We start from the raw sequence: 25,687 nt of genomic DNA on the forward strand, positions 1-25,687 counted from the left end.
CTTCCTCAGTCCCTCACCAAGTACTGTGAGTTGTCCACATGCTCTGAGTCCTTCTGCCTTAGGCTCCTTAGCGACAGGATCTCAGTGCACACCAGCACACTCTGGATGTCTGTCTCCAATGCAGCTCTCCTTCTGACTCAGGAAGAGCACTGGGAGGGGTAATCTTCACTGCTGACTGCATAAGGCGTCGCCACAGAGAAAAACCTATGGTCATGAATGACTGGTGTGTCCATAGAGGGTTGAGTGAACAAAGAAGCCCATCCTGAATGAGGGCTGATACACATGGCACTCGGTCCCGGATTAAAAGTAAAAGAAAACAAGCCCTGCATGCGCTTTCAAGCCGAGTGTGAGCTCTCATCTCCCTCTGTTTTCCCGGCCGCAGATCCAATGTGACACACTTCGCGCACTTCCAGCCAGGCCTTCCCTGACGTGATCCTCCGCATCTCCTCCAAGCATGCCAGGTGTGTGTCAGGACAAGAAAACTAGCACAGAATTCTTGTACTCAAAGCGGGCACATCGCTATGATAACCTGACTACATGGCTGGCAGGTGTTTGAAACTGGCTCACGGCAGAAATGTGCAAGAACTTCTGGGTTACGGAACAGAGAAGCCTCAGAATCCCATAACCAGAACTGAGTGTTTCATCTGATGGAGTGTGGAAAACCAGAACTCAACAAAAGGCCAGACAGTGAAGACCGTACTCATGAAGTCTGGGAAGAACAACAACCCGTGCTTGAGTTACAAGCCACTTGGAGGAGGATAGGGTTTGAATCCAGCCACTGTTCAGTCCGCAGCTGTGTGACAGCCTTCTCTCTCCCACAAACACTAAAAGGCAAGCTAACCGAGACACTGAATCCCTACCTAACAGACCTCCAGGTGCTAGAACCTCTCACCTGGGAAAGTGAGTTTACGTCACAGCAGGTGTTGGCTCCTGGACCGCCAAAGACCAAGAATAAAAGTGAGAATGAGAATAAAGCTGCAGGCTAGAACTGTGACTACCCCAACCCCAGAATACTCAGAAAGACAGGAGAATCAACTCCCACTTCTGCCACAAATACATACTACGATTCTCCACTTCAAACACGCTCCAATGCTGTCTGTCTCTGGGGCAAGGGCCTGGACTCTCCTTGGAGCCCCACTATACTCTAATAACTTTTCTAATTAACTCCTTACTCCCCAGGAATCCATCTTGGTGTCTCTTGTGACAGTCCCCCCAAATTTTTCCAATATTCATCTTTTATCCTAGTAAAAAAGTCTAACCCTAGCCCTAACCATAATCCTTCAAACCTCTCCCACCAAAAGTAGCTCCTTTCTGCTGTCATTTTATATAGTTTCTGCATGAAGAATACAATTATCTTTGTGTTTTCCTCATTACTCCTTTAAACTCCTCCCTCCTCACTGACACTTCTCATGTCCCCTTCTGCTGCCATCATATATGTGTCACATAAACACACAGCACACTCCCTACATGAGTCAATCTGAAACTTATTTTTCTGAGCACCTGCATTTTATAGAGATGTCCTAGTTGGCACATTTCCCTTCTGTTTCTACTGTAGTGGTTTTAATCATGAACAGGTGCAGTTTTACAAATTACTTTTCCTTTATCAACTGAGAAATTCATGTGCTTTGGTTTTGTTTGTTTTTTCAAGACAGGGTTTCTCTGTGTAGCCTTGGTTGTCCTAGACTCGCTCTGTAGACCAGGCTGGCCTTGAATTCAGAGATCCATGCTTCTTGAATGCTGGGATTACAGGCCTGTGCCACCCCGCCTGGCTACGTGTGTATACTTTGGTTTTTATCTTTTGTTTTGTTTGTTTCTGAGACCAGTCTTCTCAATTATGTAAGCTCTGGCTGAAACTATGTAGATCAAACTGTCCTTGGACTCACAAGAACCTCACTGCCTCTGTGAGTGCTGGATTAAAGGCATGCATCACCACGTCCAGCTTGCGTTCTATGCTACTCACTATAATGTACTGTTACAGTGATAAAGTGTTTGACCAATCTGCAGTTCTAGGACAAGGACCAATTTGTCACCAAATCTGTTGTTGTGGTTTTGTTTTGTTTTGTTTTTTTACGTTGTTTGATTTTGGAACATTTAGTAAGGATTTAGACAGAGACATCTGCATTTCAAAGAGATGCATACACAAGTTCTTGTGATGACTTGTTACATCTTTTCTACGTTTTATCTGGATAATACTTTGTACAGAATGTCTCTTGCAGGGAACTAGAGAGTAAGAGCACTGGCTGCTCTTCCAGAGGACCTGGGTTCAATTCCCAGTACACACATGGCAGCTAAAAACTATCAGCAACTCCAGTTCCAGGGGATCTGACACCCTCACACAGACATACATGCAGGCAAACACCAATGCACATGAAATAAAAATAATTAATTTTTAATAAGAATGTCTCTTGCAGTTTATTTTTTATAAAAATTTGAAAAATTCTGGTACTAATTCTTTGTTCACAGGGGAAAATATGGATTGTAATCAATATTCATTACTGTACATTTTAATATGTTAAATAACGGTGAGCAATTCTTTATGCAAACTTAGCTTTTCAAAAAGGGGGAAAACTAATTTAATTTATAACTAATTTCTCTTTATTCTGTTGTACTGTCTATGAGAACTCTGGCAAATAATAAAGTACTGATGACGGAATACAGAAGTTCCTCAAAAACTATCATGTGCTCCAGCTATGCCAGTCAGTCCTTCTGCTTGAGCCTCCCAAATCACTAGGCTTGGTCTTTTAGTGTTTCCATGTTTTATTAGCAAATATTAGTTGTATGTGAGTTACACATGAATTTCATGACATTTTCATACATGTACATAATTTTTTAAAGACTTACTTATTCATTATGTTTACAATGTTTGCCTGCACGCCAGCAGAGGGCACCAGACCTCACTATAGATGGCTGCGAGCCACCGTGTGGTTGCTGGGACTCAGGTGCTCTTAACTGCTGAGCCATCTCTCCAGCCCCGTGTATAGCTGTGATTACACTCCCTCCCATTCACCAATCTCCATCCTCTCCTGCTCTTTGCTACCTCCTTCCCAACCATTCCCTCTCTGCTTCTGTCTTTGTTTCTGTTTGTTTTGGTGACCAATAACTTTGTTAAGCTTGTGTTTTTGTTAGTTTCTTCCAGAAGATGTTTTAGCATTGTTTCATTTTGCATCTGAGCTCCTTTGGCCTACGTGTGCAGAAGTGCAGCCGGTGCTCGCCTGTGCTGGCAGAGCGCAGAGAGGGCACCAGATCGGCAGGAGTCAAGGCAGCTGGGAGCGGATGCTGGGAGCAAGAACACTTCTGTGGACGTGAACTCAACGTTCTTCGGGTACTTGGGAAGTCGTCTTTGTCAGTCTCTCCGCTTTGCAGTCTCCTATGTCCCTGTCTAGTTCTCTTCTGACAAGTACAAGCCCTCCCCGTCACTACAGTGCCCGTGCGGGCGACAAATGTTCTCAGTACTTAACTGCCTCAGGATGCACTTTGTTCTCACTCGAGAACTCAGGTAAAGGCTGGGCATGGTGGCACACACCTTTAATCCCAGCACTTGGGAGGCAGAGGCAGGTGGATCTCTAAGTTCAAGGGCATCCTAGTCTACAAAGTGAGTTCCAGGACAGCCAGGAGAAACCTTATCTCAAAAAACAAAAACAAAAAAGAAACTATATAAGCTTATGAAAAAAAAATGACTAATATTTTTGGGAGCTGGAGAGATGACTCAGTGTTAGTGGCTGTTCTTCCAGATGTCCTAGTTCAAGTTCCAGCAGCCACACGGAGGTTTATAACCATCTGTAATAGGGTCTCATGCTCTCTAACTTCCACGTGTACATGTAGACAGAAATTCATATAAATAAATAAATGTTAAAAAAGAGAATTCAGCTAAATATTAAAGTTGTAAGTTGACAATCTTTTTTATCTCCTCTGAGGATGTCATTCCACTGTCTTCTGTGTTCTGAGGGGCTAATACAGTGCAGTGTTTCCTGGAGCCAGTTGCTGCGGACAAGGCTCCTGCCGTCACTCCCGGCTAACCCCAGTCTGCACACATATGCACAAGCACTGTGCAAGGCTTATTCTCTTGTATGTGTTTACAAGACGGTGTTTTGGTTTGTTTGGGGTGTGTGTATGTGTGTTTGGGTTTTTTGAGACAGGGTTTCTCTGTGTAGCCCTGGCTGTCCTGGAACTCATTCTGTAGACCAGGCTGGCCTCAAACTCAAATCTGCCTGCCTCTGCCTCCCGAGTGCCAGGCTAAAGGCGTGTGTCAGCACACCCGGCCTTGTTTAAAGTTTTAACGTAGTTTTCTTACTTACCTTTTCTTGGTAGCTATAACTTTAACATCCTGCTCCCATCCATAGCCAAGTGAACACGCGCCCTCTGGACCACACGCAAACCCTGAGCTTCTCACAGCCGAGTCTAAGAGCATCGGAGCTCTGTGGATCATGGCCCTGTCCTTTGGACAGCACTAGAAAACTCTACGTCCATTTCTCTCCTTTTCTTGAACAGCCTTTCTTCTGCAGCTTCAGAGATCAGGGCCTACCAACACTCTCGACTGAGGCTCTAAACACAGACACTGCTGCAGGGTAAGTGCTGTACTGAAGCTGCTTAAAGAAAGAAAGTGCATAAAGACACTAAATCTTAATAGAAAAATCAACACAACTTTCCTAAATTGTATAATATTCCCAACTAAAATCAGCTTGAAAAAAATGTACACTGAGACAAAAGCAGGCGGTAAGAGAAGTGAAAAGGTGGCCATGTCCCTCTTTTCTTAGTCCCCATTACTGTTTGCATTTACAACTCAGTGATCGTCCAAATAAATGCAAGCCCAGCAATCACAGAAGCAGCAAACCTGTCCCTTCCTGGGGACAACACAGTGGCCTGTTTTGCTGACAGACAGACTGCTGGGCATGCCACTGTACACTGTATGCTGTGAGGCTCAAGCCTGGTTCCCACCCTCACAGCAGGTACAGCAACAGAAGCTGCTGCTTGAGAAGCCTTAATTTTTAACTTTATTATGATATGGTCAAGTGTTCAAGACAAAAACTAAATAATCAGCCAGGTGGTGGTGATGCATACCCTTAATCCCAGCACTTGGGAGGCAGAGGCAGGTAGATCACTGTGAGTTCAAGGCCAGCCTGGTCTACAGAGTGAGTTCCAGGATAGCCACAGAGAAACCCTGTCTCAAAAAAAAAAAAAAAAAAAAAAAAACAAAATACAAAACAAACAAAAAAAACCTAAACAATCAATACTGATGTCTTATATACCATATATATCGCCTTTAGGAAGGCCACCGTAAAGTGTCAGAAAAGATCATAGAATTCCTTCTGTCATTTTATAGAAAGCTGCCTCAGCACTGATACTCCAACCAAGGACCATGCATTGAGATAACCTAGAACCCCTGCACAGATGTAACCAGTGGCAGCTCAGTCTCCAAATGGTCTCCCTAGCAAGGGGAACAGGGGCTGTCACTACCATGAACTCGGTGGCTGGTTCTTTAATCACCTCCCCCTGAGGAGGGAGCAGCCTTACTAAACCACAGAGGAAGACTATGAAAGACAGTTCAGATGAGACCTGATAGGCTAGGGTCAGATGGAAGGGGAGGAGGACCTCCACTATTGGTGGACTGGGGAAGGGACATGGGAGGAGAAGAGGGAGGGAAGGTGGGATTGGGAGGGGACAAGGGTGGGGCTACAGCTGGGTTACAAACTGAATAAATTGTAATAAATAAAAAATTATAATAAAAAAAGAAAAAAAGAGGGGATGAGTGTGGCCAAAACTTATATTATATCATGTGAAGTTGTCAATGAATAAATTAATTTTAAAAAAAGCTGCCTCAGCATTCTCTACGGCCAGCGTAAATCTGTTAACACTTTCAGATAATAGAGTAGAGTTAACTGAAGTGGTTTTAACATAGCAAGCTGTTTAGTGCAGAGATGAAACTTTTGTCAGAAGAGGCTGTGGGCCAGTGAGATGGCTCGGCGGTTTTGTAAAAGCACCCGTTGTCCATGCCTGATAACCCAAGTTTGATCCTAAAACCCAAGAAAAGGTAGAAGCAAAGATGTAACTGCACAGAGTTGCCCTTTACCGCCACACCTATGCTCTAGCACACATGATGAAAAAAGAAAGGAAGGCCCGCCCCTAGTGTGAGCAGTGGGGGAGAGCTGGTCCCACACCTTGCCTGGGCATCACAGTAGAGCTGAGTCTTTGGGTAGTGGGGTACAGGTGAGCCAGGCCCTGGGTGTGAGTGCAGTGCAGGAGAGCTGGCCCTGGTGGGGACACAGGTGAGCCAGCCTGGAGGATGTGAGAACAGCAGAGATGGCCCTGCCCCTCGCCTGGGCAGTGCTGGAGAGCTGGCCTGGAGGGCGTGAGTGTGGGAGAGCTGTCAGGCTGACTAGCTCAGCTACCACCCAGGCCCAGGTCCAGGGCTTTGAGTTGGCCCAGCCCAACATCTACCCGTCTATGAACTGCTGGAGAGCATGAAGGGGTGGTTCTCCAGATCCAAAGCGGCAGGATCTTACGACACAGGGCAGCAACAGGACAGCAGACAGGAGTCCTAGGGAGGATCCATACTTATGTGTGGACCGACAGCTCACGGCCGTGAGCACATGCAAGAAAAGCTGTCTGAGCAAAGGGGTGTCCTGTGTGATACCCCATACCAAGATTTTGTTGTTTTCTTCTCTTTTAGGGGAAGGTTGCGAGGGCAGAGGGAGGATATGGAGAACAGCGAGTCGAGTGGGATTAGGGTGCATAATGTGAAATTCACAAAGAATCAATAAAAAGTTAAAAAGAAAGGGAGGGGAGAAAGGGAGGAAAAAAGGCAGAGAGAAATGTGCTTTTTTTTTTTTTACTTTCTATTAAATTTATTTACAAGATTTTATAGAAAATAACTTCAAGGAAAAACCTAAAAGCTTTATTTGGGAACAGAGAAAAATGGAAAACAAGTCAAACTAGCTTTCAAAACTGATTTTAAGGGACTACAAAGATGGCTCAGTGGTTAAGAGCACACTATCTGCCCTTCCAAAGGAACCAGGTTCAAATCCCAGCACCCACATGGCAGCTCACAATTGTCTGTAATTCCAGTTCCAGCGAATCTGACACCCTCACATCAATTCACAAAAAATAAAAATAAATTATTTTTTTAAAACTAAACTTCAACTTACTGAATAAAGAAAAACTAAGATAAAGGTTCAATTTCCAGCACTCACATGACAGCTGACAACTGTCTATTAACTCCAGCCCCAGGGGATCCTGTGTCCTCTTCTAGCCTCCGTGGTATACAGACATATGTGCAGACAAAATATCCATACATATCTACATATGAGTGTGAGAAGAAAAGGAAGAAAATGGCATGAACTTGAGCACACGGACACACTAGCAGAGCCTTGTACGTGTGCACTGAGTGTATTAACAGGTCATCCTGACACCACAGCACTGCTCCCCGTTTAAGGTAGGACCCTGTCAACTGAGGAAGAAATAAACCTTAGAAGGTAGACTGGAAGAGGAAAGGGCTACACAGCAAGGAAAAGGCAGGGTAGGGTGCTTAACAAATTTGCATGTGCCTATATGAAAGCCCCAGGGACTGGGAAGGCAACTCCCAGAAGTCTTCTACTTGACATGCTCAGGGCCCTGGGCTTGCTCTAGCACCACTTAAACCAAGCACAGGATTGCACATCTATAATCCCAGCAGGAGGATCGGAAAAGTCAACCTGAGCTACATGAAACCCTATCTAAAGCAAAGGAAGAGAGGGGAGGGGAAGGGAGGGGAAGTGGGAAGGAGGAGGAGCATGTGGGGAAGGGGAGTGCTGGATTAAAAGTCTACCGCCATACCCACTTATATGCATATTTTTGTAACAGAACACTGACAAGATTTTTTTTTTCTCTTGGTTTTTTAAGACAGGGTTTCTCTGCATAGCCTTGGCTTGTCCTAGACTCAATTTATAGACCAGGCTGGACTCAAACTCACAGTGATTCGCCTGCCTCTGCCTCCTGAGCACTGGGATTACAAATGTGTGTCACATCAGTTGACAAGATTATTTTTAAAAGACTTTCAAGCCCAAGTTATTACCTATGAGTTTGGGATCCAGACTAGCATGCAGCCTGGGTTCAAACTGGAGTGCCAAACTAGTGACCTGGCATGGGGAGATAAGGTCAGAGCTTTAGGGCCACGCTCAGCTGTTGACAGTTCAAGGCTAGTCTGGGATACACAGGACTCTAGCTCAATAAAAATTTCAATTAAAAAATACAAAAGACATTGATTTAGATTAAGGAGTCTCAAAGTGTGCTACCTAAACCATTAATCATATCACCCAGTAACCTGCTAAAAATGCAAACTGTGGAATCCCAGAGTCCAGAAACTCTGAAGCTGAATCACCTGGGACCACAGGACCCTCATCCCAGCTCCTGACTCAGCAAACGTGGGATGCAACCCAAATATGTCCACGCAAGTTTTCCCAATAAGCCTGATGCTGCCGCAGCTGCTGCACAAGGACACCACAGAGGTTGTGTCTGTACTAGTTCAAGGCCAACAGCAGAGAGCGGACAGCGTCCCTGCCACTCATTAGATCCCCACGCATCACTTTAAACGCCCGCCCGTAACAGCTGGTGGCACAAAGACTCAGCTCAGTCAACCTAAGGGAACACATGAATCTTGCTCCCACTGTATGTGCGGCACCTAAATACAATGTATCCGACATAGCAGGTATTTAACAGGATGTACTGAGAAAGGAACTTGAGTGAAGTGTCCGTTTCTATACAACAGAACCAGGAAGCGCACCTCAATGTTAAGAGCGGCCACCTACAACTAAGCACGATTACTGTCAGAAAACACATGCTCCAACTCCACTGACAACTCTAGTTCCAAAAAGCATCATATTATTATATCACACACACATGCACACACACGCACACACAAATAATGGTCAAACAATGACAAACAAACACTGTCCTATCAGAAATTTAACATTTAAGACAGTTTTGGCAGGGGAGTTGGGAAAGACTGGCAAACTTACCCTCCTTAGCCAAATACAGCTCCTTAAATTTTGCTCTCTTTTGATTAAATTCTTGCTCAAGCTGCTGCTGTGCACGCAAAAATTCTGCATTAATTTTTTCCAATTCTGCTACCCGTTGCTGAAGAGAAACTGGAAAAAAAAATACCAGTTAGCAAGTAATATATTTGTTTATATATAAACCACAAGAATAAAGTAGCCATCCAGCTACACACTAGCTACACACTACTATACATGAAATTAGTAGAGAAGCTGAAATCCATTATATACTAGGAAACTGTAATTTTAAAAAAAGCCAGACACTTCTATCAGACTTTGATACATACACTGTAAGTGAGTCATACATACTGAAACAGAGTTACACTGTGAGTGAGTCATACATACTGAAACAGAGTTACAGAGAACAAAGAATTCCAATACAAGAATTCCTAACACTCTTTACTGCACTGACAGAATGTTTCTCCATTGGTGGAACTGTTAAATACTGACTTAGTTAAGCCATTTATCCCACAGCTAACCCCACTGTCACCACTGCTACTTCCTGCTTCTTTATTACAAACAAAATCTAATGGGTTCCCTGGCTAGGACACCCACAGAAACAGGAACTAATCTTCCAGTTCCAGAAGACCCATTCTACTATATGGAAATTGTTACCATATGGAAAAGACACAATCCGTGATTCTGTGTCAAAGCTCATACTGGCAGATCATATGTTTTCAGGTAAGTGTTGACCATAGTCCCAGCAATTCCATCATGGCTCACAGCCATCTATACTTAGATCTGATGCCCTCCCTGGCATGCAGGTGTACATGTAGATGAAACACTCATAGATATAAAATAAATAAATAACTATTTTAAAAAATGAACAAAGCCAGCTCCTACTTCCATATTCCAAAGTGACCACAGGAACTAAGACCCCAGCTACAGGGCTCTGACTGTACTTAGCAAAGAAGGCTGTAACCCCAGCACCTCACCATCACATCATGACGACTCCTGACTCCTTTAGGAAGCCCCCACCCCCGTCCAACCCTGCAGCTTCACTGACCCCTCCTGTGAACCTGCCAGAGAGCTGCATCCCAATAAGCCTGGCTTTTATAAATTCAGCTTGATTCAACTAATTATGTTGCTGGAGGAGCCATGGATTATGAAGAAGCCATTCACATAATGTATGCTACTTCAAAATATTATAATGTACACATTTTTAAAAATACTATGTAATCTAGCAATTTAAAAGAAAAGAAAAAAAAGGCCTCTGTTCATGCTTTCCCTACATCCTATATCAGCCATACCTTCCACACACACACACAAAGGCTTATACCATTCATCATTATATTTAAGTCAAGTAAGACTAACGAATCAACAAAAACAAAAATGCAGCCCTTAAAATTAAAACCCTGGCATGGTAGTTTGCATCTGTAAGCCCGGGACGTGGGAGTCTGAGGCAGGAGGATTACCCTGAGTATGAAGCTCGCCTGCACTACAGAGTCCCAAGCAAGCCTAGGCTACAGAGTGAAACACTCACATTTTTTTTTCCAGCCAAATATTTGTTTCCACTATTCCCAAGTCCATCCTGGCTCTGACCCACACAGAGCCAGATCCAAATCCACACCCACAATTCTGACTGGCTCTCTCCACCCTTAAGACAGACTGAAATTCCAGAGTCATGATCCTTTTGAGGGAGTACCAAGTGACTCCCTCTTCATCCAACTTTTATGTTAACTTTCAAAAGCCTCTGTCTCAAGCACTCCAGAAAGGTCAAAATAACTGCTTTCCACAAGCATGTCTTTAACACCATGTAAGAGAAGTAAATTTATCCCAAAAAGACAGAAGTTTATAAAAAGGTTTATCATAATGCATTAGCAGGCAACCAAAACTCAAACTAAAAACAGTTCATCAAATGAAGTGCTGTATTTTTTTTAAACACAGTAATTACGTAGTTCATAGTGATAAGCATATAGCTCAAAAATAATTTCTTTCAAATAGAAAAAGAGGGCTGGAGAGATGGGTCAGTGGTGAAGAGCACTGTCTGCTCTTGCAGAGGCCCTGAGTTCAATTCTCAGCAACCACATGGTGACTCACAGCCATCTGTAGTGAGATCTGATGCTCTTTCTGCCATGTCAGAGCCCTCATACAAAATAAATAAGTCTAAGAAGAAGAGGAGGAAGAGAATAAAAAGAAAAAGAAAGAAATACAGAAATCAAGTCACTCTGTCGTCACAAAAGACTAGAAGTCACTCACTCCTGGTCTCATGATTCTCACCAAGTTCCATGCTTACTGACTTCCAGATGATCCCCCTTCCTGCTACATACAAACTAACTAGTTGAGTCAGCACCAGCTTTCAACAATACTAAGCCTTCGGGATTCAGCCACACAGAGTCTTAGTGTTCCACCTTTCACAAACACAGTCCGTACATCACTACCTTCGCTTGAGTGCTAAGGAGGAAATCAGCTGATGCTAAGGCTACTTCATTTGTTAACTTATTTATCAAGGACAGAAAGAGAGAGGAAAGGACAGGATCTCACTATGTAGCCAGCCTAAGCCAAGGCCAATCTAGAACTTGTAATGCTGCCAAGGTGGGCCTGGAACTCACAGTGATTCAACTGCCACAAGATGCCAACTACTTGGATTAAAGGTGTTTGCCATGCTGCCATGTAAAGCCTCCATTTATTTATTTTATTTTATTTTGGTTTTCAAGAATGGCTACTTTTAATGCTTGCCATCCAAAAATAAAAATAACTGTCACTCAAAATGTCTGAATTAAGCAATACTAATACAGAAAAAAAAGGGAGAAAGTAAAATCATAAATAAGAAAAAGGTTCAGTAATTCTTATGTATTTGACTCATCCTAGTTTTACTACTGTTTGTTGAGACAGTCTCAACCCTCAGTTCTCTTTTTGTGTCTCCCAAGTGCTGGATTCCAAGAGCAGGCCACCATTACCTTGTCTAGCGTAACCATCCCTAACCCTGCTAAGTAAGAATATAGAGTAAACTTAAAATACTTCCAAGCCCTGAGCTGTGTCCTACTATATACACCTCTACAAAAGGAAACACTTTACTAAGCTCAGTGAGACAAAAGAGGGGAAAGAAGTTTGAGTCACATTTTACCATAACCAGAAATTTTTACTTGAAGATCTTACTAAAGATTCAAAAATCCATTTCCAGCCACAGTGCAGGAGGGAGGAAAAAGAAAAGAATCTGAACAGAGCCAGGTAGGCGCTGTAGCACACAACTGTAATCCCAGCATTTGGGAGGCGGAGACAGGTGGATCTCTGTGAGTCTGAGGTCAGCCTAGTCTACGAACGGAGCCCAGGACAGCCAGGGCTACACAAAGAAACCCTGTCTCAGAAAAAAAAGAAGAATCTGAACAGTTCCTGAAACCTGTAAGTCTCGACTTGTATTGTCTCCAGATTTTGAAATAAAACTACTGTGAGGCACAGGGTATGTGCTCACAAGTCAGCAAATCAGGATGCTATGACAGGAGGACCAAGTCAGCCCAGGAGCTCAAGCCCAGCTGTGCAAAACAGTAGGCCTTGTTTGAAAGAAGGGAAGGAAGAAAAGGAAGGAGAAAGAGGAAAGAAAAAAAGCATAAAATGAAATTTTTAGGTATAATGGGTATATCCACTTAATGAGATACTATAGCTATAGATACTATAGAAAATGTATACTAAAGAAAAAGAACAAAATAGAAAATTATATATGATACAATATAAACCATGTAAAAATATAGTAAAAACAGACTGATTACTGTAAGTTCAAGGCCTGCCTTGTCTACAAAGCAATTCCAGGACAGCCATGGCTACACAGAGAAACCATCTCAGAAAAAAAAAAAAAAAAAATATGCCAAGACATGACAGTGGACAAAGCAGGCAGTCCACACATCTGTCACACCTAACCGGGAAAAGCAGCTGCCTGCCAGCATCACCTAGGCCATGGCATTTTGCCATTGGGAGTTGGCAAAGCAGAAATTCTCTAGGCAATTTGGAAGGGAAACTCTTATGGCCAAGGACATCATGTAGGAAGTGAGGCTGCATTCTAATGAGCTGGACAGGGTACCAAAGTTGAACCAGAAGACACCCAGCAGACCACAGAGTTCAAGGAAGAATACACAAACACAATAAAAGAGTCCCAAAAACATCTCAAAAAAACAAAAAAAAAGCGAAAGTAAAGCTGGGGGCTGGAGAGATGGCTGAGGAGCTGAGAGCACTGGCTGCTTCTGAGGACTCCAGTTCGGTTCCTAGCACCCCCACTGCGGCAGCACCCTCCAACTGCAGGCCGAGGGAGCCGAGGCTTGGGTCAGGCACACATGGAGTGCACACACACACACAAGCAAGCAAAGACTCAGACATAAATAATCTAAAACAATTAAAACCCTACGTCGGATTAAAGGTGTAGCTCCATTAGAACACTTGCCTAACAGGCACATATCCCTGGATTTGACCCCCGACACCCCACAAACTGAGCACCCCATAACTGAGCCTTAATTCCAGCCCCCGAGAAGTAAAGGCAAAAGTACAGGGTCAATGACAGCCTCGGCTCCACAGAGAGTTCAAGGCCAGCACGAATTACAAGAGACTATGTCCAAAAAGAAAAGGAAAAACAAAACAAACAAACAAAAAGGAGAAAAAACCTATGTTAGCTGGTCACGGCAACTCTAACATTCAGAAGGCCGAGGAAAGCTCAAGAATTCCGAGCCAGCCTGAACTACAGTAGGAGACCCCACACACACACATTTGGGAAGGAAGATGGCTCAGCGGGTAAAAGTACTTGCTACACAAGCATCAGGACCTAAGTTCAAATCCCTAGCACTTACATTAATAATAATAATAATAATTAAGAAAAATAAAACAATGCCTATGTTATTCAGCCAGAGCTGAACCTGGGTCCTCTGCTCAGGGACTCTGGCATGGTTTGTCAGAAAATAGCCGTGAATTTCTGACTGGGAGAACTGGTGAAAAGGCTCTCTTCCAGGTGACCAGAGGTCCTAGAGAGAGCATCCAAGATGCCTTGGTAGAGCTGCCCAGAGTGGCAGTGAGCGGAGGTCCAGTACGGTCCTTCCCAACCCATGCTTAGCAGTTGCCAATGCCAGGCAGCAGCAATAAATAGTTCCTTGGACACAGGACTTGGAATGGTGCCAGTGCCTCTGGAAACAGGTGCAGAACACCAGCACAGAGCTGCAGCAGCCTTCTGTTCCCTCTGCACAGAAGCACACAGGTTGCCATCCTCCAGAGCCTCCTCACAGAAAGACAAAGGCTTGCCAAGACAGCCCCTCAGGCAGTTGAAGCTATCTTTGGAGCACTGAAAACCAAAACCAACCTGACCATTGTCCGCAATGGTGACAGATGCTTGAACCTCATCTGCTGGCCAGCTCAGTCTGCTTCTGTACTGACTGATCTCAAAACCTCATTCTTCAGACTCAACGGGCAAAGAGAAACTTATCTGCAAGAGCTCACGCCTCTCTCAGATGAGATGGTCCAACTTGGGAACCCGCCTCCAGGCTCCCACACTGCACTCTGGAAGTATTCTAGCCAGCAAGTTACAGTAAGTGACGTGATTGCCTGTCAACCCTCAGAAACCAAGTACAACACCAGACATGGTAGTGTGCTTTGTAACCCAAAGCTGGGAAGGCGAAGACAGGAACCCCTGGGAGTCCCTGGCTAACCTAGCTGGTGAGCTCTAAAGCCAGGAAACCTCGTATCAAAGGAAGCAAGCAGCATTCCAGAAGATGAAGCTCACATGTGCATATATATTTAAAAATTAAAAATAGAAATCTAGGAAAGGGCTGAGAGATGGCACAGGTTTGCCATACAAGCCTGACAACCTAGGTCTAATCCCTGGAACCCACAGAAACCAGACAGCTTGTTTGTATCAATAATCCCAGCACACCTACACTGAGATACAGAAACAGAAAAATGGGCTGGAAGCAACTAACCAGACAGAGTATACAGAGCAGCAGAACGAGAGAGGCTCTGCCTCAGCAGGATTCAGTAAGAGCACCAACTCCCAAAGCTGCCTTCTGACCCATATCCCTGTGGTGACCCCCACCACCATCATCAGAAGTAGTAACAGTAAATATGTAAAATCCAAGAGAGGAGGTCAGAGTTATAAACGAAGCTGGGGCACTAATAACCATGACCGTGGAGGCAGTATATCTACATTCGAATGTTGGGGGTCGGGGGGTTATTTTGTTTTTCACTTTTTTGCTGGTCTGGTTCAGCTTTGAGATACTGTCTCAACCATGTAACCCAGGCTGACCTGGTACTCACAGAGCTCTACCTGCCTCTGCCTCCTGAGTGCCTGGATTAAATACCTGAGTTGAAGGCTAACTATTTTTATGACTCAGTATTTCTTTCTTTTTTAAATTAATTTATTTTTATTCTATGTGCATTGATGTTTCACCTACATGTATGTCTGTGTGCAGTGTCAGATCTTTGGCAGTACAGACAGCTGTGAGCCACCGTGTGGTGCTGGAAACTGAACCCGGGTCCTCTGGAAGAGCAGTCAGTGCTCTTAACCACTGAGCCGTCTCTCCAGTCCATGACAGTTAGTGCTCTTAACCCCTGAGCATCTCTCCAGTCCATGACTCGTTATTTTTGTGTTTCAGGATTTAAGTTTAAATCAGCTGAAAAACAATGTACTCACATGACATCATTTCTCAATCATTCTAGAGAAACAGCTCAGAAAGGACAACAAAAATCTCATATCATCCCTTTAATACAAAATAACTGGTTTAGGATATCCTGAAGTTTTTAACATTTACAAGAACATAAACTGTCTTTTAGAACCATGTTTGATTAAACTGTAAGACAAATCAAATTTCCTCTGTACACAGCTAGCACAGAAAATGGACATGACAAGTCTTCATTCTCTCTACATTTGTGCTACAGCAAGGCTGCCCTATGGTATCAACTCTACATTAGAGGTTACTCATCAGGAGTCCATCATAAATAGATAATAGTAACACAAAGGGCATGTTTTATTCACAAGGAAACTGAATATATTATTTATGAACTTTTCAGAACTATCAAGGTCATAGGTGGAGAGGGTTAGAATTTTGATAAATAGTATCATCCTGCCTACATGTAGGTGAGTATTATATCCAAGGATGGGAACACAAAAACTAACTAAAAAAGTTTCAGGAAAAAAAAAAAAAAAGTTTCAGGGAGAGAATGCAGATGTTAACACTTGCCAGGTATGAAAAAAAAAAAAAAAAAAGGAGAAAAAAAAACACCCCAAAAAACAATGAATTCTCACAGGTGTGAGACAATGAAGACCCACCTATTTGCCAGGAACGGTGGCATATGCCTTTAATCCCAGCACTCAAGAGACACAAGCAAGCATAGCTCTATGCATTCAGGGCTAGCCTTAAGTACATAGCTTGTTCCAGGCCAGCCAGGGATACATAATGAGACTCTATCTCAAACTATCTCAACCCCATATTTATTAGGTACTTGGCAATCAGTGTGGCAAAACAGTTGAAGAAACAAGTGCTTGAACTGAACACAAATCCAAGGGGAGTTCTCCCTCTTACAGGCTCTTCCACTCCATCCGTGAAAGTGGGAACTAGTGTTACTACAACCCACCCTTCTGGGGTACATGTCAAGGCAAATGGCCATGTATGTGATAATCAAAAACAAAAGCCTTAATTTTTTATATAATTTTTACATGGGCAATTTCCCTAAGAGATCATGCATATGTGTGTGAAAATTTCATTCCAGAAGTATTAATGACTGTAGAACAGTTGAAATTCTAAAACATCTGTAAAATATGTTGTGGAAGTTTTGTGGCTTTAAAAACTCAGTTACGGGGGGCTGGAGAGATGTCTCAGTGGTTAAGAGCGCTGTCTGCTCTTCCAGAGGACCTGAGTTAAATTTCCAGCACCCACAAGGTGGCTCACAACCATCTATTATTGTGATCTTATGCCCTCTTCTGGTGTGCAGGTGTACATGCAGATAGAAACAACCAAAATAAATATTTTTAAAACTCAGCTGTTACGTAAACATGTTTTTGTTTACTCTCACACCTGAGATTGAACAATTCCTAAGCTTTAAATTGTACAGTTCTGCACACCTCCCACTCCAGCCTACCCAGTATCTGACTCACCTCTTTGCCCCCCCCCCCCCCCCCCCCCGTATCCACAGTGCATGCTGCTACCCATTGGCTTCTTGGTAGCTATCTCATGCATCTACTCACATAACTTTTACTTAACAACTGTGTCAAAGCAAAAAGGAGTGATGTTGGCAAGTTGTGGAAGTGGAAGGGAGGCAGTGAAATACTTCCATTAGGCCAATGATGAGCGTGCAGGAAGACACTCTGAGAGCGCAAGAGACTGCATCTGCCAACTATTACATTTAACAACTGCTACACAACACCATCTCTCTGTTTTATGAACAACTGTTGTTATTAACATCACACTATGTCTAGTTTGTATTTCACCACAGGTTCGTATGCGTGAGGGAAAAGGCACAGAGTATGTGGGATTCTGTATCACCCACAGTCTCGGATCCTTCTGGGGTCTTGGAATGTATCCTCCATGGACAGTGACCTGCAGTGCCTAACAAATACTATCACATTAATTCAAGATGAAGCCTGAATGTGAACACAACAAATTCTACCAACCAAAACGGAATAAGTATTTTCTATACTAAACTGTCATGAATGAAATAAATTCCATTTTTTTTACCACATTAGTAAAATCATGGTAACAAAATCTTCTGAATCAAAGTGAAAAACTATTCCAAACTCAGGAACGCAATGGCAAAGATTTTCAAACACTAGCAAGTTAAATGTAGGTACAAGTAGAACAGCAAACCATCAGAACTGTTTATCTCAGATATAAAGCTGTCTAACATTAGAAAATCCATTAGTGGGCTGAGAGATGGCTCAGAGGTTAAGAACACTCACTGTTCTTCCAAAGGTTCTGAGTTCAATTCCCAGCAACCACATGGTGGTTCATAACCATCTATAGCAAGATCTGGTGTGTAGGCAGAATGTTGTATAAATAGTAAATAAATCTTAAAAAAAAGAAAAGAAAATCTGTTAGTATAATTCATTTTGTTGAACAATTTTAAAACATGTGAGATAGCTCCAAAATTTACAAAGGAAAGTAAAGCAATTAAGGAAATCTCTTTTCAAAAAAAATTACAGGTAGGCAGTGGTGGCTCAATGCCTTTAATCCCAGCATGTGACAGGCAGAGGCAGGTGGACCTCGGAGTTCGGAGTTCAAGGCCAGCCTAGTCTACAGGGCAAGTTTCAGGACAGTTAAGGCTACACAGAGAAACCCTGCCTCTAAATAAATAAACAAACAAAGAGGACTACCAAATAGAATGATTCACATGCCTGAAACTGGCAAATGTAATGAATAGTAAAAAACTAAGAGAACAAATATACCCCAAAAGAAACCAAAACTGAATGTACATGAGAGAAAAAAAAGGCAATAAACAGCCCGTCCCCAAGAAAGTAGAGATGGAAGGGATGTGGCTCCCCCACATCTTGATGTACACACACAAGCTGAGCCTCCACACTCTGCCCCACTAGAAGTCGTATTTCCAAGTGATCTCAGCTCAGAGCATTGCTAGCTGGTAACAGCAGAATACATCAAAACTTCAATATACGGCACTTGGAAGGCTGAGGCAAGAGAATCAGCAGTTCTACGATAATCCACCATGGCTGGCTGAGGAACTACAAATTCAGTGACAGCTGGGATGGGCCACTGATAGAGGGCTTGCCTAGCATGTGTGAGACCCTTGGTTTCAATTCCAGAACTGCAAAACAAACAAAACAGCAACTAACAGACACACGCATGCATACATACAGTTACACATAAAATTTATATAAAATAATGCATTTCTGCATTTTGTTTTCCATGGGCAATAAAAATTGTATCTAAAATTATTAAATAAATATTGTAGAAAAATTATATAGTGGGTAAAAAAAAAAAAAAAAAAAACGTGTGTTCACCCTAAGTTTTATCTGAATGAGTAAATAATCTAAAATTTCGAAGAAAAACTCCAAAGAATGATTGATGAAGTGGCTCTTTAAACCCTAAAATGTTACAAACCAGAGGAAACTATAAGTGAAACTATGCAGTGTCACTACAGAATCATCAACTGAATGGCTAATCACCGCATGATGCAAAACAGTAGCTGGCCATCTATCTGATTCCTTACATCAAATAGAACCTCACAGTGAACACTAGAAAATAAGCAGGTAGAACATAAACCTTGATGCCCCAAAGACAAACACTGAAAATCCAGTCACACAAGCTGAAAGTGTTTCCAAGGCAGGCATGGTGGCACATGCCTTTGACCCCAGCACTCAGGGAGGCAGAGGTAGGCGTTTCACTTTCAGTTCGAGGCCAGCCTGGTCCGGGACAGCCAAGGCTACACAGAGAAACCGTGTCTAAAAAAAAAAAAAAAGGCAAAAGAACATGCTTCCACATGTCAGCGCGTCTGAGTTAACAGCAAACTGACAGTGGAGTCTGCTGTGCTCGCTGCACTCAGCCACGGTCAGCTTGTGCACAGCGCTGTAAGAGTCCCACACCCCGACTGCCGAGCTTCCTGGAAGGAGCCTGGTGCGGCATGAAGATGTTTGTGTGCACACATTCTTCGACACAGAAATGCCTCACCAAGACATGCACAGGAGTGTGGCCAGACAAGCAGTGCCCAACATTCAAACAGTCCCAGCCAGCACGCGTGTGCCGACACATGAAAGGGTGCGGCTGGAGGCTCACTGGACTCCTGCACTTTCACTTTTTTTAATATTTTTATTTTATTATTTAAACAGTGTTCTGTCTGCATGTGTGCCTGCACCCCAGAAAGGTCCACCAGATCTCATTATAGATGGCTGTGAGCCACCATGTGGGTGTCAGGAATTGAACTCAGGACCTCTGGAAGAGCAGCCTGTGCTTGTAACCACTGAGCCAGCTCTCAGACAGCCCGTGACTCTACTCCTGTACTTTTAAAGCAGCCTAGACAACCTAGTAAGGGCACATTTCAACAAACAAAAGATGAAAATAACGACATAATTAGTTTAGCTTTTTAATTTTTTATGTATGTTTGTTTTGCCTTTATGTATGTATGTTCACCACGTGCATGCCTAGTGCTCATGGAGTTGTAAGTGTGCATGAGAACCTCTAGATCTGTAGTATACACAGTTGTGGGCCGCCATGTGGGTACCAGGAAGAGAACCCAGAGGCTCTACAGTGCAGCTAGCGCTAAGGGCTGAGCCATCTCTCCAGTCCCGACACAACAATCTATAGAAATCAGTTAAGAAAAGGAAGCTTGGGGCTGAAGGATGGTCAAGAGAGAATACTGGCCTTGCAGAGGACCTGAGTTCAATTCCCAGATCAAACAGCCCACAACTACCTGTGTAACTCCAGATCCTAGAGATAGGAAACCCTCTTCTGCATATGGCCCACACACAGGCACATACATATAACTGAAAATAAATCTTTTTTGTTTGTTTGTTTTTAAGGAAGCCTAAGCGGCTGGAGAGATGGCTCAGCAGGTAAGTTCTCTTGCAGAGATCCAGAGTTCAGTTTCCAGTGTCTCACTATGCAGTCCTGGCTGACCTAGAACTCATCCAAATCAGTTTTATCTGTGGCCTTCTTCAATGACTATATTCTCCCCAAACAGTGTTTGTCCTTGGTGATTTCTAAGCAATTTACTCCCCAAACTATGACTACTCGCTATTTCTTCCCCAAACTCCAAGTCTGTACATCTACTGGACATTCTATCAATACTCAGATCAACATGTCCGACAGCAAACTTAGTGCTCTGTCGCCCCTGTAATTGCCGGAACAGGCGTCCTCCAGCACAGCATTATCCAGCTGAAAGGGCGCTAACCACGTCACCTGGGAAACTCAGACCTCCAGCTGGCAGTGGGTGCACAACTTCAATCTCCGCACTCGGGAGCAGAGGCAGATGGACCTCTGAGTTGGAGGCCAGCCTAGTCTACAGAGTGAGTTTCAGGACAGCCAGGGCCACACAGAGAAACCATCTTGTAAAGACAAAATAAGAAGAAAATTTTAAACTCCTTCGTTATTTGTACTCTTTAACTGCTCAGGTTCTACCTCCTTTTTCAAACCTCTGAGCAAAACCCACACTCCCACACCACCAAACCATTAACTGCCCCTGCACATGACCACCTCACAAATACTCCCCTTCCCCTCTACGGGATCAGTTCCATCTACCAAAAAAAATATTTTTAAAGATGAACAGATATCATGTACAACATGGTATTCTTGTGTTTATCTCCATACAGATATGTAAATATATAGATATATACTGAATTGGCTAAACCTAGGCTTCAAAGTTCATGATCTCACGCAATCATCACTGTAGTAGTGGGCATCCCACGACCCACCATTCTTAGTTTTTAGAACATGATCTCAGGTAGCCAAGGCTCTGCTGTCTGTTATAAAGCCAAAGATGACCTTGAACTTCTGATCTTCTTGCCTCCAGCTCCCAAGTGGCAATTAAAAGTGTGGATCACAACACCCTCCTCCATTTATGTGGTGCTAGGGACAAACCCAGGATTTGTTCATGACACACAAGCACCCTGCCAAATTAGCTATATTCCCAACCCTCTTTTGACATTTTCCAAGAATACTATATAAAATCACTAACTATAGTCACTCTGCTGGTATGAAAGACCTCACAAAATTCTTCTTGTTGACTATAATTATGTACCCTTTGACCAGCATCTCAACCCCTCCTTGTTGTAGTGATTTCTGTGCCTGGCAGAGATCTTGTTGCAGTCCAGACTTTGGACTGTCATTATTGTGAAGCATCTCCTGTCCTAATATTGTTTAAACATTGTTCTCCATCACCGTCTCAATAGTCAAATAAGCTGAACAGCCTATAGCTGGACAGGGGAGAAAGAGGCCCAGAGAAAAAGAAGGGGATCTCAGGTGAGGACTGTAGAAAGCAGCCTTTGGTGACATGGATGAAAAGAGGTGGTGCCAGGGTGACAGACAAACGGCAGGTAGGGAGCTACATGGTAGAGCAGGCCAGGCCAATGCTGTCACGCTAAAACAGCTGAGTATCTGCCCAGCTACGCTGCCTGAAGCTTTTAATAAATATAAAGGTCTCTGTGTTACTATTCAGAGCAAGGGCAGGCATAGAAACCAAGCATTTACACCTCTCAGCTAAGCAGCCTTTTTTAAAATTTATCGTATATATGTTTGCGCACATGCACACACCAAGGCCATAGCACACAGAGGTCAAGACAACTTGTGGAAGTCAGTTCTCTCTCTACAGTATGGGTCCCAGGGTGGAAATCACGCTGTGCGGCTTCGTTAGCAGTGCCTTCACCTGCTGAGCCACCTCACTGCCCTCACGACCATTCCACCCTCTACTTTTAGGAATTCAGCTTTTTTAAGAGTCCACAGAAGAGTGAGATCATGTGCCTGGATTTCACTTAACATAATGCCAACTTGCTTTATGTCATCAGAAACGATGGAACTTCCTTGTGAGGACTCGATAGTGTTATTTCAATAGACAAATATGTTTGTGAGCTGCTGCAATACGCAAGGTAACGGAACAAGGTAATGGAACTATCTCTTTCACACACTGATTCCATTCGCCTTGGGTGCACACACCATACAATGCTTCTACCTTTAACCTTGTGAGGAACCTACAAGCTGTCTTTCATAATAATTTACATTCTATATTTACATTCTTATATATACATTTATATATAAATTCATATAATTTACATTCTCGTCAATCCTGAAAAGGCATTTTCTTTTTTGTTTTGTTGATGTGTTTTGGTTTTTGAGACAGGGTTTCTCTGTGTAGACCAGGCTGGCCTCAGACTCAGAGATCTGCCTGCCTCTGCCTCCCACAGCACTGGGATTACAGGCGTGCACCACTGTGCCCGGCTGGCATTTTTTTTCATACTCCATCATACTTTACAACCTTTTGTCTTTTTGTGAACTGTCTTCCAAATAAAGTGTTATCTCACTGTAGTTTTTCCTTTGTATTCCTTGATTGGTAATATCGAGAATTTTTTTGTGTCTTGTGTCTTATCAGCCATTTGTCCGTGTTAAGAAAAATCTGTTCATAGCTGGGCAGTGGTGTGCATGCCTTTAATCCCACCACTTTCAGAGTTAGAAGCAAGTGGATCTCTGTGAGGTGTTGCAGGTTGGTCTGATGCTTGTATTTTGATGCTAATTACTGGCCCTCAGGATCTAGTTAGTTACTGCCTGGGTACACCTATCCCTGTTGTGTTAGGCTGCCTAAAACATACCTGATCGGTTGATAAAGGCCTAAAACCTAAGCAGGTCAGAATGGGGTAGGCATGGCTAAGGTTCCCCAGCTTTTGGGAGGAGGGAGAAGGAAGGAGATGCCAAGAAGGGTTAGCATGGAGAAGGAACCACGTGGGATGGGAGGAATGGCTCCAATAATGGCATTGAAAGGCCCAGATAAAGAATACAAGCAAGTATTTATAAGATGATGGATGGAAGGTAGCCCAGATGAGGATACTTGAGGAGGGTGGTATTGGATAGGGACTGAGATGGATGGTGAGGTTACTGAGACAGCGTAAGAGAAATATCTGACCATCCCAAGGTAAATGAGGCAATTATAAAAATATAAAAGGTGTCTGTGTCTTATTGTGACAGTGGGTTAAATAATTCCGCCTTGATAATCACAGGGCAAATAAAAAACATATTTAGCCCAACACCAATTTTATTTACATCAGTGAGGCCAGCCTGGTCTACAGAGTGAGTTCCAGAACTACCAGGGCTACACAGAAAAACCCTGTCTCTGGAAGAAAGAAAAAATAAATCTGTTCAGATATTTTAAATTGGGTTGTGTTCTTACTACTGAGTTCCTTATATGTGAGGTTTTTCGGGGGGGGGGTGTTTTTGTTTGTTTGTTTTGTTTTTTGTTGTTGTTGTTTTTTGGTTGGTTGGTTGGTTGGTTGGTTGGTTTTTCAAGGCAGTTTCTCTGTATAGCCCTGGCTGTCCTAGAACTCACTCTGTCGATCAGGCTGGCCTTGAACTCAGAGATCTGCCTGCCTCTGCTTTCCCAGAGCTGAAATTAAAGGTGTGCAGCTGCAGCAGCACAGCCCAGCTGCTGCTTGGCTACTGTTTTTATTTTTTATTTTTTTGTCGGTGTGGACATTTTTAACAATGCTAATGGTCCCAACCCATGAACACTGGACATTTTCATTTATTTGTATCCTCTTTCATCAATGTTTCATAACTTTTAGCTTTCAAATAAGAATTGCTATTATTACTTTCTATAGCTATTGTAAGTGGAATTTATTTTTTCCAAGACAGAGAGAAGTTAGTACATAAAAACTTTACAGGGTTTTTTTGTTTGTTTGTTTGTTTGTTTGTTTAGATTAAGAAGATATTGCTTCTTTCTCCTCATTTGCTGGTTTATTTTGCAGTGCTGGAAGCTGAATCTACAACACCCTTCAAATGCACATGCTGTCACTGACCCGGCTCCCCCCTCACCTCTAGTATGTTGACTGCACATCTGTAGCTGATCTGTCTGCACTCAGGGTGTGTGGGTGTGTCGAGTTAAGAGTTTTCTTAAGTAGAAGTGTGTTAAGTTTCTGTCAATGTGACAGCTATCTGACAGGAACTGTTATAGGTGGATTTGGGCTCACAGTTTCAGTCCGAGATGCTATGGCAGAATCCTGGTAGGCATGATGGGAAAGAACCCAACATTTCCTTGCAAAAAGGAATGGGAGGTAACAAATGAAAAAAGAATCTTGAGACATGGTAGAACCTCCACAGGCATGCTCCCAGGAACCTATTTCCTCTCACTATGCCTACTCTCCCACTTCTTCCACCTCCCAATGCCATAACTTATGAACACATCAGTGGAGTAACTGATAAAAGCAAAGCCCTCTCATCCAATTATTTCCTCCAAAGTTCCACATCTGAACACTGCTATTTTGGAAACTAAATACTCTGCAGCAGTTCTATAGTCAAGTCTGAGAGATAGCTTACCTTTTCAATTTGGATGCTTTTTATTTCTCTTTATTTATTGCTCTGAATAGGATTTGCCATTTTATGTTAAAGTGATAATGTGGTCATCTGTGTTTTTTTCCAGGGTCAACATTTCCCCATTCAGGATGTTAGCTGTGGATTTTGTTAAAATTGGTGGTTATTATGTTATGAATTCTATACCTCATTTGTTGAGTTTTTGCCAAGGGACACTGACTTTTGACAAATGCTTTTGCTGAATCTACTAAAATGATCACCTATGGTTTTCTGTTCTCTTGACATGGTCACCTATATTTCTGTGTTGAACCATCTTTGCACCTCTGAATGAATCCCACCTTATCATAGTGAATAATCTTTTTTAATGTCATTCAATTTTGCTCGATATTAGCTTACTGAAGATTTTTGCATCTGTATTCAAACATAATAGTTTGGCTTTTTGTCCTGTTTTGTTTCTTAAGATAGGGTCTCACCATATTACCCTTGAATTCACAGGGATCCACCTACCTCTGCCTAAGTGTTGGGATTATGGGTACACAGCACCATGCCAGTTTTTTTCTTGTTATCTGTGTCTGGTTTAGGTATCAGAAATCTCAAAATGAACATGAAAGGATTCCTTTCCAAATTCTTACAGTTTTCCCAGAACTGGTATCAGTCTTTTAGATGCTTGATAGAAGCTTTAAGTGGAGTCATTAGACCCTGAGCTTTCACTCTATGACAGACTTTTACTGCTTCAGT

The 25,687-nt window shown here is 42.9% G+C and overlaps 1 protein-coding gene across 4 annotated transcripts in view; it reads right to left on the reverse strand.

Moving 5' to 3' along the window:
• Rabep1 (rabaptin, RAB GTPase binding effector protein 1) overlaps nucleotides 1-25,687 on the reverse strand; it is an 80,274-nt gene that overhangs the window by 45,334 nt on the left and 9,253 nt on the right. For all 4 annotated transcript variants that reach the window (XM_021661328.2, XM_060363373.1, XM_060363374.1 and 1 more), the window contains exon 2: nucleotides 8,991-9,119. In XM_021661328.2, coding sequence (XP_021517003.1) covers nucleotides 8,991-9,119 — 129 coding nt within the window. The remainder of the gene's footprint in view (nucleotides 1-8,990; nucleotides 9,120-25,687) is intronic.

This window comes from Meriones unguiculatus, chromosome 11, assembly GCF_030254825.1.
Source record: "Meriones unguiculatus strain TT.TT164.6M chromosome 11, Bangor_MerUng_6.1, whole genome shotgun sequence".
NCBI classification, from domain to species: domain Eukaryota; kingdom Metazoa; phylum Chordata; class Mammalia; order Rodentia; family Muridae; genus Meriones; species Meriones unguiculatus.